At 39.4% G+C, this 13,113-nt stretch overlaps 1 protein-coding gene and 1 pseudogene across 1 annotated transcript; one reads left to right on the top strand and one right to left on the bottom strand.

Moving 5' to 3' along the window:
- On the top strand, positions 1 to 3,605 carry LOC137944376 (silicon efflux transporter LSI2-like). The gene is made up of 3 exons (XM_068790040.1): positions 1 to 1,588; positions 1,778 to 1,967; positions 3,032 to 3,605. Exons 1-3 carry the CDS (start codon positions 533 to 535, stop codon positions 3,292 to 3,294), a joined length of 1,509 nt encoding a protein of 502 aa, XP_068646141.1. The 5' UTR covers positions 1 to 532; the 3' UTR covers positions 3,295 to 3,605.
- A 5,391-nt stretch (positions 3,606 to 8,996) lies between these two features.
- Positions 8,997 to 11,817, bottom strand: LOC137944541 (cullin-3A-like; annotated as a pseudogene).
- Between the last annotated feature and the right edge of the window lie 1,296 nt (positions 11,818 to 13,113).

The following is a 13,113-nucleotide window of genomic DNA, read 5'->3' as shown; positions in this document are numbered from 1 at the left end:
AGTTTTTGAGCTCTGTACTCGCACGACTCTCGTTTAATTCTTTGTATAAACAAAGCTTTTGGGTCGTCTGGTTTTTTGTGTTCTGTTTGCTGTTGGAGATTGTTGACGTGGATTATGCAGCTTTCTTCCCTTTTTTTCTTGTTTTGAGCATCGCTGTAGTTGGAGGTGCTTTTTTTTCCTTTTGAATTTTCTAACTTTAGGTGATTTGGATATTTATATATCCATGTCTGCGAATTCTTTGCCTATTGTTGACGTCTTTTTGGCTGTGTTGTTACTATCTGTTCTTTTTGGCTTTGTGGCTCTGTTTATCTTCCTTACTACAGTTCCGTAGTTTCTTTTAGTTGCTCTCTATTGATTAAGTTGATCCATCTTAACATATATGCTTTTTATCTTTGGGTTGTGTTGTTTCTTGGGACGCCAAGTTCTTTGAGCTGGATTTCAACGTGAGTAAAATGCCATTTTACCAATTTCAGAGGCAAGTTCTGCTTTGATCCCCTCTGTGCTTTCCCCTGTCGTTCCTCATCTGATAAACATGGCCATGGCTACTACTGTTGAAGTTGTTTTTGGCTCAATTGCATTTGCAGTCTTCTGCGCCATGGCTGTTTTTCCTACTGTTCCCTTTCTTCCAATTGGCCGAATAGCTGGTTCTCTCTTGGGAGGCTGGCTGATGGTCATTTTCAGAGTTATCACCCTAGACCAAGCTTGTGATGCCATTGATCTTTCTTTCCTTGCCGTCCTTATTTCCACCCAAGTTATCAGTGTCTCTCTTGAACAAGCTGATATGTTCAAGTATTTGGGTAAAATGCTCTCATATAAAAGCAGAGGTGGTAAAGACTTACTCTGTCGAATTTGTTTGATTTCAGCCATCTCAAGTTCCCTATTTACCAATGATACAACATGTGTTATCCTCACTGAATTTGTTCTGAAAGTTGCAAGGCAGAATAACTTGCCACCTGAGCCGTTCTTATTAGCCTTGGCTTCAAGTGCAAATATTGGATCCTCAGCTACGCCAATAGGCAATCCACAAAACTTGATCATAGCTATTCAGAGTGGCATTTCTTTTGGTAAATTTGCTGCAGGAATAGTTCCTGCTATGCTACTGGGGATAGTGGTCAATATGGTTATTATCTTATGTATGTATTGGAGGTTGTTATCACCTGTGAAAGATGAAGAACTGGCTGTGCCATTGCTGGGGGAATCAAGGAACAATGAGCCGTTCAGGAGTCCATCAAATTTACTTCAAAATAACTCAGAGAGAGTATACAATGCTAGGATTGATTCAGATAGAAGTTCAGTTGTTTCAAAAGAGAATGATGGTCTTCCTCATACGAAAGAAGACACTGGATCTAAAAGAAGTCTTGGGATGGATAGTTTGAATCGTGCTACAGAAAATGGGGGTTCTTTAAAATTTGTAGATGAGAAGGAAGAGAGATGGAAGAGGTCGTTATGGAAGACTTGTGTGTACCTTGTAACACTTGGTATGCTAATTGCTTTGTTGATGGGGCTTAAAACGTCATGGACAACAATTACAACAGCTATAGTTCTTGTTGTTATTGATTTCAAGGATGCACATCGATGCCTGGATAAGGTCAGTTTTCTAATTTCCTTAAGTTTTTACATAAAAATGTAAACCTTTTCTTCTTCTTCATTCTCTTTTTCTAAGTTTTTTTTCCTAAACTCTGCTACTGGAATCCTTGTTCAAGATTTCACACTGAGATTTTGTTCCAATCGTTAACCTACCAGACTCAACTTTTTTATGTTTTGTTTTTGCTTCCAGGTTTCATATTCCCTCTTAATATTTTTCTGTGGGATGTTTATAAGTGTTGATGGTTTCAATAAAACCGGAATACCAAGTGCTTTCTGGGATTTAATGGAGCCACATGCACAAATTGATAGTGCTACCGGTATTATAGTGCTTGCTGCTGTGATACTTGTTCTTTCGAATGTTGCTTCTAATGTTCCTACCGGTAAGCATGACTGCACATTTTTTTTATATTATTCATAGCTTTCATTTAATTTGTAAAACATTTTATAAAATTTAAAGATGTTTAATGATCAACGGAAGCTCAAAGGATAAATTTAAGTGCTATATTAATGTATGGACAAACACATGTTTTCTTTAAAACGAATATATCTTTCTCATTCTTTCTTCTTCTCCTAAGTAATATGCTTAAAAGCAATGTTAGCTTTTCTATCGGTCTTGAGTTGCTAATATTGTATAGCCCAAGTGGAGGATTCAAGTGTGAAGTAACTTTTCTGCAAATTTCTTATGCAATTTAATGTTTTATAGTATTTCTGTAATCTGTATTAGTATTTTAACTTGTATCTTGAAGAATAAACTTCTAGCAAGAGTGTTGTTATTTTAAATATCCTTTTTTCCAGCCAATTGTGGTTCAGTTGGTTGTTTAATGTTTGTTTAGTCGTACTATATATCTGTAAATTCTTTAAACGGCATACAAAAACTATTCTTTTCAAAGCTTTTTTTAAGTAGTTTTGAAGAATAAGCATGTTAATTCAACTATAACCAGTAGCTGCATATCATAGAGGTGGTTCATCAATTTATCTATCTGGATTATCTGGCTTTGACATGTTCTTCAGTTGTCCTCTGCTACATAGTACTTCCTTAGGAGCTATAAAATGGTTCTAGTGCTGCAAAGTAAGATCACAAGTTTCTTCAAGGCTCTTGGAGTGAGATCATAATTTGATGGCCACTTTCAATGATGCATAGCACATTGCGTTGAGAGAACATGGGATTTCCTGTGTAAAGCTTATCTAATGAGACTCATTTTAAGGAGTAAACGATTTTAAGCTCTACAGCTCAATGATCATGCAGCAGTCTGGTAGAAGTTGCATGTGCTATCCAGAATTGAAAAAATGTCCTGTGAGCAGTTCTTGTTGAAAGCATGAAACTGAAGCATACATGAATTAGAATGGAAGGAGTGCCACCATTTCCTTTGCTGACTTGGTTCTTTTTATTAATGGATGGAAATATAGATTTTATTCTGTATAATGTATATCTTTTCTCTTGCAGTCCTCTTACTTGGAGCTCGTGTGGCGGCGTCTGCAGCAGCCATTTCTGCAACGCAACAAACAAAGGCATGGCTTATTTTGGCATGGGTAAGCACAGTTGCAGGCAACTTTACCTTGCTTGGGTCTGCAGGAAACTTGATCGTCTGCAAGGAGGCCAGACGGGCCATCTCCGGTTACACTCTCTCCTTTTGGCATCATCTCCGATTTGGAATTCCCTCGACACTCATAGTCATAGCAATAGGCTTACCTCTCATAAGGGGTTAGAAAGCAATGGAGAAACACTTCCAATTCTCAGTGGACTTGTGACCTGAAAATTTCATAATTTATTATTTGTGACCTGAAACCCATCCCCATAAAAACCTTTCACAATTGGGGGTGAGTTGGATTTCCAAATTTTTGTCAGAGAAGGATTTTAGGTTAGGTTCAAGGTGAGGGAATGGGTAACCCAAAGTTAAATCAACCTGTGTCCACCCGGGCAATTTGTGACCTATGTCAAGATAATAAGTTCCTTTATGGAGTCAATATGTGTCCATTCATTATAAAGCTTGTTAGTTAGGCAAACATCATAAGACAATGTTTCCACCTATGGTTAATAAAAAGATTTTCACTCCATGTGTTTTTTATTTATTTAGATATTTATCGAGTTACTAATAGTCTCTGATAGGCCCAACATGGGTTATGCTTCTACTTAACACTATTCAAGTTTTGACCCCATTCTTGCCAGATTAACACTAAGTTGGCTTTAAGTTCATCTAATAATATCGTTTTAGAATGGCAGTTGGTTACGTGGTGTTGTTAAACCAGTGGCAATGACTCTTTCGGCGAGTGAGTCTCTTCGGACCAATAGCCTTGCAGCCTCGGGTATTCCAGCCGATATAACCATTAAGCAATTCGATAACAATATTATGTTGCTATAAAACATTATTAACATGGACTGTTCCCATTTGAATGGGAAATTGAGTTTGTAGCATTGTTAAACCAGTTGATCGAGCCTCTTGAAAGCTCTTTCGAACCAATAGCCCTCGGGTATCCAGCCGACATACTCAATTTAATCTCATGCGAGATTTTGACACAATAGTAACTAATAGTCTCGGATAGGCCCAACATGGCTTCTACTTCTACTTAACACTATTCAAGTTTTGACCCTATTCTTGCCAGATTAACACTAAGTTGGCTTTAAGTTCGTCTAATAATATCGTTTTAGAATGGGCAGTTGGTTACGTGGCGTTGTTAAACCAGTGGCAACGACTCTTTCGGCAAGTGAATCTCTTCGGACCAATAGCCCTGCAGCCTCGGGTATTCCAGCCGATATAACCATTAACCAATTCGATAACAATATTATGTTGCTATAAAACATTATTAACATGGACTGTTCCCATTTGATTGGGAAATTGAGTTTGTAGTATTGTTAAACCAGTTGATCGAGCCTCTTGAAAGCTCTTTCGAACCAATAGCCCTCGGGTATCCAGCCGACATACTCAATTTAATCTCATGCAAGATTTTGACACAACAGTTACTAATAGTCTCTGATAGGCCCAACATGGGTTATGCTTCTACTTAACACTATTCAAGTTTTGACCCCATTCTTGCCAGATTAACACTAAGTTGGCTTTAAGTTCGTCTAATAATATCGTTTTAGAATGGGCAGTTGGTTACGTGGCGTTGTTAAACCAGTGGCAACGACTCTTTCGGCGAGTGAGTCTCTTCGGACCAATAGCCCTGCAGCCTCGGGTATTCCAGCCGATATAACCATTAACCAATTCGATAACAATATTATGTTGCTATAAAACATTATTAACATGGACTGTTCCCATTTGAATGGGAAATTGAGTTTGTAGCATTGATAAACCAGTTGATCGAGTCTCTTGAAAGCTCTTTCGAACCAATAGCCCTTGGGTATCCAGCCGACATACTCAATTTAATCTCATGCGAGATTTTGACACAACAGTTAAAAATAGCCTCTGATAGGCCCAACATGGGTTATGCTTCTACTTAACACTATTCAGGTTTTGACCCTATTCTTATCAGCTTAACACTAAGTTGGCTTTAAGTCCGTCTAATTATATCGTTTTAGAATGACGAGTTGGTTACGTGGCCTTGTTAAACCAGTGGCAACGACTCTTTCGGCAAGTGAGTTGCTTCTGACCAGTAGCCCTGCAGCCTCGGGTATTCCGGCCTATATAACCATTAACCAATTCGATAACGATATTATGTTCCTATTAAACATTCTTAACATGAACTGTTCCGGTTTGAAAGGAAAATTGAGTTTGTAGCACTGTTAAACCAGTGGGTTGATCCTCTTGAAAGCTCCTTCGAACCAGTAGCCCTGCCACCTCGGGTTTCCAGCCGATATATTCATCTCTTGCGAGATTTTGACACAACAATAACTAATAGTCTCTGATAGGCCCATCATGGCTTCTGCTTCTACTTAACACTATTTAAGTTTTGACCCTATTCTTGCCAGATTAACACTAAGTTGGCTTTAAGTTCGTCTAATAATATCGTTTTAGAATGGCAGTTGGTTACGTGGCGTTGTTAAACCAGTGGCAACGACTCTTTCGGCGAGTGAGTCTCTTCGGACCAATAGCCCTGCAGCCTCGGGTATTCCAGCCGATATAACCATTAACCAATTCGATAACAATATTATGTTGCTATAAAACATTATTAACATGGACAGTTCCCATTTGAATGGGAAATTGAGTTTGTAGCAATGTTAAACCAGTTGATCGAGCCTCTTGAAAGCACTTTCGAACCAACAGCCCTCGGGTATCCAACCGACATACTCAATTTAATCTCATGCGAGATTTTGACACAACAATTACTAATAGTCTCTGATAGGCCCAACATGGGTTATGCTCCTACTTAACACTATTCAGGTTTTGACCCTATTCTTATCGGCTTAACACTAAGTTGGCTTTAAGTCCATCTAATAATATCGTTTTAGAATGGCCTGTTGGTTACGTGGCCTTGTTAAACCAGTGGCAACAACTCTTTCGGCAAGTGAGTCGCTTCTGACTAGTAGCCCTGCAGCCTCAGGTATTCCAGCCTATATAACCATTAACCAATTCGATAACGATATTATGTTCCTATTAAACATTCTTAACATGAACTGTTCCAGTTTGAATGGAAAATTGAGTTTGTAGCACTGTTAAACCAGTGGGTCGATCCTCTAGAAAGTTCCTTCGAACCAGTAGCCCTGCCACCTCGATTTTCCAGCCGATATATTCATCTCTTGCGAGATTTTGACACAACAGTTACTAATAGAGTCTGATAGGCCAGACATGGTTTCTGCTTCTACTAAACACTATTCGGGTTTTGATCCTATTCTTGCCAACTTAACACTAAGTTGGCTTTGAGACTGTCTAATAATATCGTTGTAGAATCCGTAGTTGGTTACGTGGCGTTGTTAAACCAGTGGCAACGACTCTTTCGGCGAGTGAGTCTCTTCGGACCAATAGCCCTGCAGCCTCGGGTATTCCAGCCGATATAACCATTAACCAATTCAATAACAATATTATGTTGCTATAAAACATTCTTAACATGGACTGTTGCCATTTGAATGGGAAATTGAGTTTGTAGCATTGTTAAACCAGTTGAACGAGCCTCTTAAAACTCTTTCGAACCAATAGCCCTCGGGTATCCAGCCGACATACTCAATTTAATCTCTTGCGAGATTTTGACACAACAGTTACTAATTGTCTCTGATAGGCCCAACATGGCTTCTACTTCTACTTAACACTATTCAAGTTTTGACCCTATTCTTGCCAGATTAACACTAAGTTGGCTTTAAGTTCGTCATATAATATCGTTTTAGAATGGGCAGTTGGTTACGTGGCGTTGTTAAACCAGTGGCAACGACTCTTTCGGCGAGTGAGTCTCTTCAGACCAATAGCCCTGCAGCCTCGGGTATTCCAGCCGATATAACCATCAACAGATTCGATAACAATATTATGTTGCTATAAAACATTCTTAACAAGGATTGTTCCCATTTGAATGGGAAATTGAGTTTGTAGCATTTTTAAACCAGTTGATCGAGCCTCTTGAAAGCTCTTTCGAACCAATAGCCCTCGGGTATGCAGCCGACATACTCAATTTAATCTCATGTGAGATTTTGACACAACAGTTACTAATAGTCTCTGATAGGCCCAACATGGCTTCTACTTCTACTTAACACTATTCAAGTTTTGACCCTATTCTTGCCAGATTAACACTAAGTTGGCTTTAAGTTCGTCTAATAATATCGTTTTAGAATGGGCAGTAGGTTACGTGGCGTTGTTAAACCAATGGCAACGACTCATTCGGCGAGTGAGTCTCTTCGGACCAATAGCCCTGCAGCCTCGGGTATTCCAGCCGATATAACCATTAACCAATTCGATAACAATATTATGTAGCTATAAAACATTATTAACATGGACTGTTCCCATTTGAATGGGAAATTGAGTTTGTAGCATTGTTAAACCAGTTGATCGAGCCTCTTGAAAGCTCTTTCGAACCAATAGGCCTCGGGTATCCAGCCGACATACTCAATTTAATCTCATGCGAGATTTTGACACAACAGTTACAAATAGTCTCTGATAGGCCCAACATGGGTTATGCTTCTACTGAACACTATTCAGGTTTTGACCCTATTCTTATCGGCTGAACACTAAGTTGGCTTTAAGTCTGTCTAATAATATCGTTTTAGAATGGCGAGTTGGTTACGTGGCCTTGTTAAACCAGTGGCAACAACTCTTTCGGCAAGTGAGTCGTATCTGACCAGTAGCCCTGCAGCCTCGGGTAGTCCAACCTATATAACCATTAACCAATTCGATAACGATATTATGTTCCTATTAAACATTCTTAACATGAACTGTTCCCGTTTGAATGTTAAACCAGTGGGTCGAACCTCTTGAAAGTTCCTCCGAACCAGTAGCCCTGCCACCTCGGTTTTCGTCCCGATATATTCATCTCTTGCGAGATTTTGACACAACAGTTACTAATAGAGTCTGATAGGCCAGACATGGCTTCTGCTTCTACTAAACACTATTCGGGTTTTGATCCTATTCTTGCCGACTTAACACTAAGTTGGCTTTGAGTCTGTTTAATAATATCGTTGTAGAATCCGTAGTTGGTTACGTGGCGTTGTTAAACCAGTGGCAACGACTCTTTCGGCGAGTGAGTCTCTTCGGACCAACAGCCCTGCAGCCTCGGGTATTCCAGCCTATATAACCATTAACCAATTCGATAACGATATTATGTTCTTATTAAACATTCTTAACATGAATTGTTCCCATTTGAATGGAAAATTGAGTTTGTAGCACTGTTAAACCAGTGGGTCGATCCTCTTGAAAGCTCCTTCGAACAAGTAGCCCTGCCACCTCTCTCTCTCTCTCTCTCTTTTATATATATATATTTGATATATATATATATATTTGATATTTGATACTAAGAAGTAAAGTGAGTGGACTTGATGCTTCCAACAAGTTGTGGGATGAATATGTATAAAATGATAAATGATACTCAACAGTTAACTATAATCTTTTTTTAGTCAGTATACTATGTCCATAGGAACTCTAAGTCTGGCAGATCGCATCCATAAATGAAGTGAGATTCTACTTTTTGTTATTGTTGTGATAAATTGGACTGATCACCCTCATGAATTTTTCACCCCAAGAAGCACAAGTTAGCTATGAATATAATGGAATACCTAAATCTTCCATTAGGATTATAACATCATTGTAATGTTTGGGGAAAAAGATCAATACAGCTTGACTAAACCAGCCTTTCACATTTTAAGCCATCAGGTGATGATTTCAATATAAATTGCCTATACCTGTCTTGATGCCATGTGAACCTCGAGTTTATGAACAATAAAAGTTCTCTTGGAATATTAGATTCCGGTGCCTAATTGGAAATGTAGCACAGTAATTGGTGATGTCAGAATTTTTTCTTGGCCGGTTTTCTTCAATTTTATTAAAATTTCTCTTTCCCTTGGTTCAAATGCTACTTATTCCAAATGTATGATATGATTTTTCAGATAGTTGCTAGAGTTCGTTTGGAATTGATTACGTATGTGTCTTTCTCTATTTGTCAAGGTCATGAAAACAGGTTCTCTATCTATATACATGCATCAAGAGAAAAACCTAGACAGGTTCTCACCAGCAGACTCCGAATGTCTTGGAGGACAGAGGTCATCACTTCTCTTGATCATCAGGCGCACGTTCCCTGTTCACTCTTCAGACCGTTTAAACTACAGAGAAATTGAGCCTCAGATTCGAATAGGTGTTTTCAGGGTCAGAATGTTCTCTTCGAAGAACCAACGAACTAAGGACACCGACGACGATGATAAGCTCTCAAGCTAAGTTTTATTAAGGTTAAGAAAGGTACAGTGGAGGCACAAAAGGTAAAAAAGCACGAGACCCGCCTCCGCCAGAGAGAAGACCAGTTTAGGATCGAGTGGGACCTGTGAACGCGATCCATTCACTTTGCAGAATCAATCCCGCTTCTCTCATTTGTTAGGTTCATCAACTGCTTAGTACATTCCTGACCGAGTACTTGAGCTACCACGCTTCACCCCTGTAACAGTTTCAACAAAAAAATAAAAATATTTAAAAAATACCAGAATCTATAATTTATTTACTTGGAGTAAAGTATTATTCATCGAGACTCCAAGTCAAAAAACATTTCTTAGTATCAGAGATAACCCAATTAGCACTAGACAAGGTCAACACAGCAAAACAGCTTTGTTTGTAACAATGAGCATCTCAAGCAGCCTGTAGCATCGGTTCTATCATGACCACGATACATTTCAATGGTGTATTGACATAGGTTTGAATTTCAAAGCTATTGACATCATATACAAGTGCATTACATCGTGTTCTAAAGCAGAAAGTTCCGTCTTCATCATCTTCGTTTCCTTTATTTCAGGCCCAGTCACGGAGTCAAAACTCACTCTTGTGCTACGGACCTGAGTCTACCCCCAAGTCATGATCCAACTTGAGTGGTCTAACTTGGAAATTTAGGGACTGATCAGGGTCATGACAGCATGATTACGAGCGACCAATTCACAACAAGGAAGAAACAACTAAATCGGAGTCCCGAACCAATAAGATACAGATAAAAAGTGACTCTGGGTTTCTGACCCTAAAACAATCAGCTGGAGACAAATAAAAAAATAAAAATAAACAACAGGTGAGAACTACAGTAGACACATTTTTACATACATGTTAACAAATGACAATTTCTGTGCTCCAAGTTGTGTGACTCTTTAACTTTTTTCTAAAGTGCTGCATGAAGAGGGAGAAGGGTGCGGGCACCACTAGAGTTAAGAATGAGATTCAGTGTTTTAAGTGGGGAAACCCAAAAAAACATGTGGAATTCAAACACAAATTTCACTTACCAATTGGATACGGTTAAGGAAAACAAATTGAACTTTCACACTTCACGCAAGATACCGGTACAAATTTCTGTCCACTTTGTCCCTCTCCAAAAACTCCCGCTCAATGAGTGATTCAATCCTTTTCTTTATTACAACTGGGTTTGGTACAAATCGCGACTGCAACTGTTTTGTCACCTCTGCCACAATATTGTTATGATCCAAAACCCTTCGGAGATTTCTTAATCCTCACAATGGCTGCTTCTATTTGAGCTTTTCTATCTTCTTCAACTCTCTGGCGGGTCTCTTGCTTCTCTGGCTCAGATTCCTTTTGTGCCACCACTGTACCTATCTTAACCTTATAAACTTTGCTTGAGAACTTGTCAATGAAAAAGAAAGCATCATCTTCACCAATACCCTTGCTCATTGGCTCTTTGCGGAGAACATTCTTCCCCTTGACGCAAGCAAGAGATTGAAGGCACCTCTTCAAATCTGAGGCTGGGATTTCAGTTGCCTGCTCAATTTCTCTGTAGTTTAAACAATCTGATGAATTGAACAACATGAGAATGCACATCTGATACGTCGACACATTTAGCTCATGCTTCTGACCTTTCCCAAAGGTTGCATTAAGATCTGCTGTGCCCATGTTGGTTTGCCATGATAATCTCCCGCCAGTGTGTGTCCCAAGTGCGGAATCTCTCACAAACACCCAAAATCTCTGCAGGTAAGTTACAAGTGGTACTTGGCTGTGTAGGCCATGACCCTGTTGTTAAAACTTGGACAGCTAGAGTAGGACTGTCCCCAGTGGTCTCAGGAGACTGGCATGCATAGAACCCATGCATTGTGTCTTGAGAGGTCTTCATGTCTGTAAACATACCTTCCAATTTAGATCTAAATTGATATCCACATTCAGTCTTGAGCTTAAGGATAAGGCTTCTCTCTGCATCATCTGAAACCGTCTTACCAGACAGAAGTCTCTTAGCCAAGTGCTGTTTATAATACTTCTCAAAAACAACCTCCTCCTGGAGGTACCGGAAAAACATCATTACCTTGTCAAAGACAGCCTCCACATCCTCTTCACTGACACCTTTTAGACCTTGACGGAGTTTATCGTCAACAAATAAAGAAATGAACTCTGGAGATCTGAGATTCAAATTTATGAAGTATTCAAAACAAGAGTTTAGAGCATTTTGAAAAGTCTTGTCATTGTTGAAAGCAAGGTTGATGATCTTATCATGTTTGTCCTTTTCATCTAATAATCGCTGAACAAAATCCACAGGATCTTTCAACCTCTCTGGATCAGTCACCAGCTGCTTCCCAGTTTCTCGGAGGTGAGATGTCATCACATCTCTAATGGTTAATAGACCATTTGGGAGCCAACGAAACAAGCTGTACATACGTGCCAAATCTTCATATTTATCATCAATAAGCATATCTACCGCGCCTCAGTTCTCCATGTGGACTAACCTCTGCATATGGTTGGCAATCATTTCCCTCTCAATCACATTAGTTATTTTAGCTTCACTTTTTGCATCTTAGTAGTGGGAAACTCTCTCCATTTCTTCATTAAGGCGCCTTTCAGCTTTCTTCAGATACTCACCGCAGTCACAGCATTCAATGAACTGCTGAGATTCAACACTGTAGAAGTTGGCTGATACTTCCAGAAAGGGTTTTTCAAAGTCTTCTTGGTAAACAGAAGCTCCCAAATCCATCAGCATCGTTATTATATTTCTCATCAGTCAACGATTAATCACTTCACCAGTACGTTCTCTATGTACAAGCTCTAAGAGTGTGTTGAGTAGTCATGTCTGAATTTTGCTGAGTGGATGGGAACTTGAGTACATGGCATTGTTAAACCAGTGGGTCGAGCCTCTTGAAAGCTCCTTCGAACCAGTAGCCCTGCGCCCTCGGGTTTCCAGCCGATATACTCAATTTAATCTCTTGCGAGATTTTGACACACCAGTTACTAATAGGTCTCTGATTGGCCCAACATGCCTTTTGCTTCTACTTAACACTATTCGGGTTTTGACCCTATTCTTGCCGGCTTAACACTAGTTGGCTTTATGTCCATCTATAATATCGTTTTAGAATGGCCAGTTGGTTACGTGGCGTTGTTAAACCAGTGGCAACAACTCTTTCGGCGCGTGAGTCTCTTCGGACCAATAGCCCTGCAGCCTCGGGTATTCCAGCCGATATAACCATTAACCAATTCGATAACGATATTATGTAGCTATAAAACATTCTTAACATGGACTGTTCCCATTTGAATGGGAAATTGAGTTTGTAGCATTGTTAAACCAGTTGATCGAGCCTCTTGAAAGCTCTTTCGAACCAATAGCCCTCGGGTATCCAGCCGACATACTCAATTTAATCTCATGCGAGATTTTGACACAACAGTTACTAATAGTCTCTGATAGGCCCAACATGGCTTCTACTTCTACTTAACACTATTCAAGTTTTGACCCTATTCTTGCCAGATTAACACTCAGTTGGCTTTAAGTTCGTCAAATAATATCGTTTTAGAATGGGCAGTTGGTTACGTGGCGTTGTTAAACCAGTGACAACGACTCTTTCGGCAAGTGAGTCTCTTCGGACCAATAGCCCTGCAGCCTCGGGTATTCCAGCCGATATAACCATTAACCAATTCGATAACAATATTATGTTGCTATAAAACATTATTAACATGGACTGTTCCCATTTGAATGGGAAATTGAGTTTGTAGCATTTTT

This window comes from Aristolochia californica, unplaced genomic scaffold (assembly GCF_029961685.1).
Source record: "Aristolochia californica isolate CCGP_79_NKW_82.1479 unplaced genomic scaffold, dmAriCali1.0.hap1 SCAF_11, whole genome shotgun sequence".
NCBI classification, from domain to species: Eukaryota; Viridiplantae; Streptophyta; class Magnoliopsida; order Piperales; family Aristolochiaceae; genus Aristolochia; species Aristolochia californica.
The sequence above is the reverse complement of the archived record's forward strand: the minus strand, read 5'-3'. Positions and strand labels throughout refer to the sequence as shown.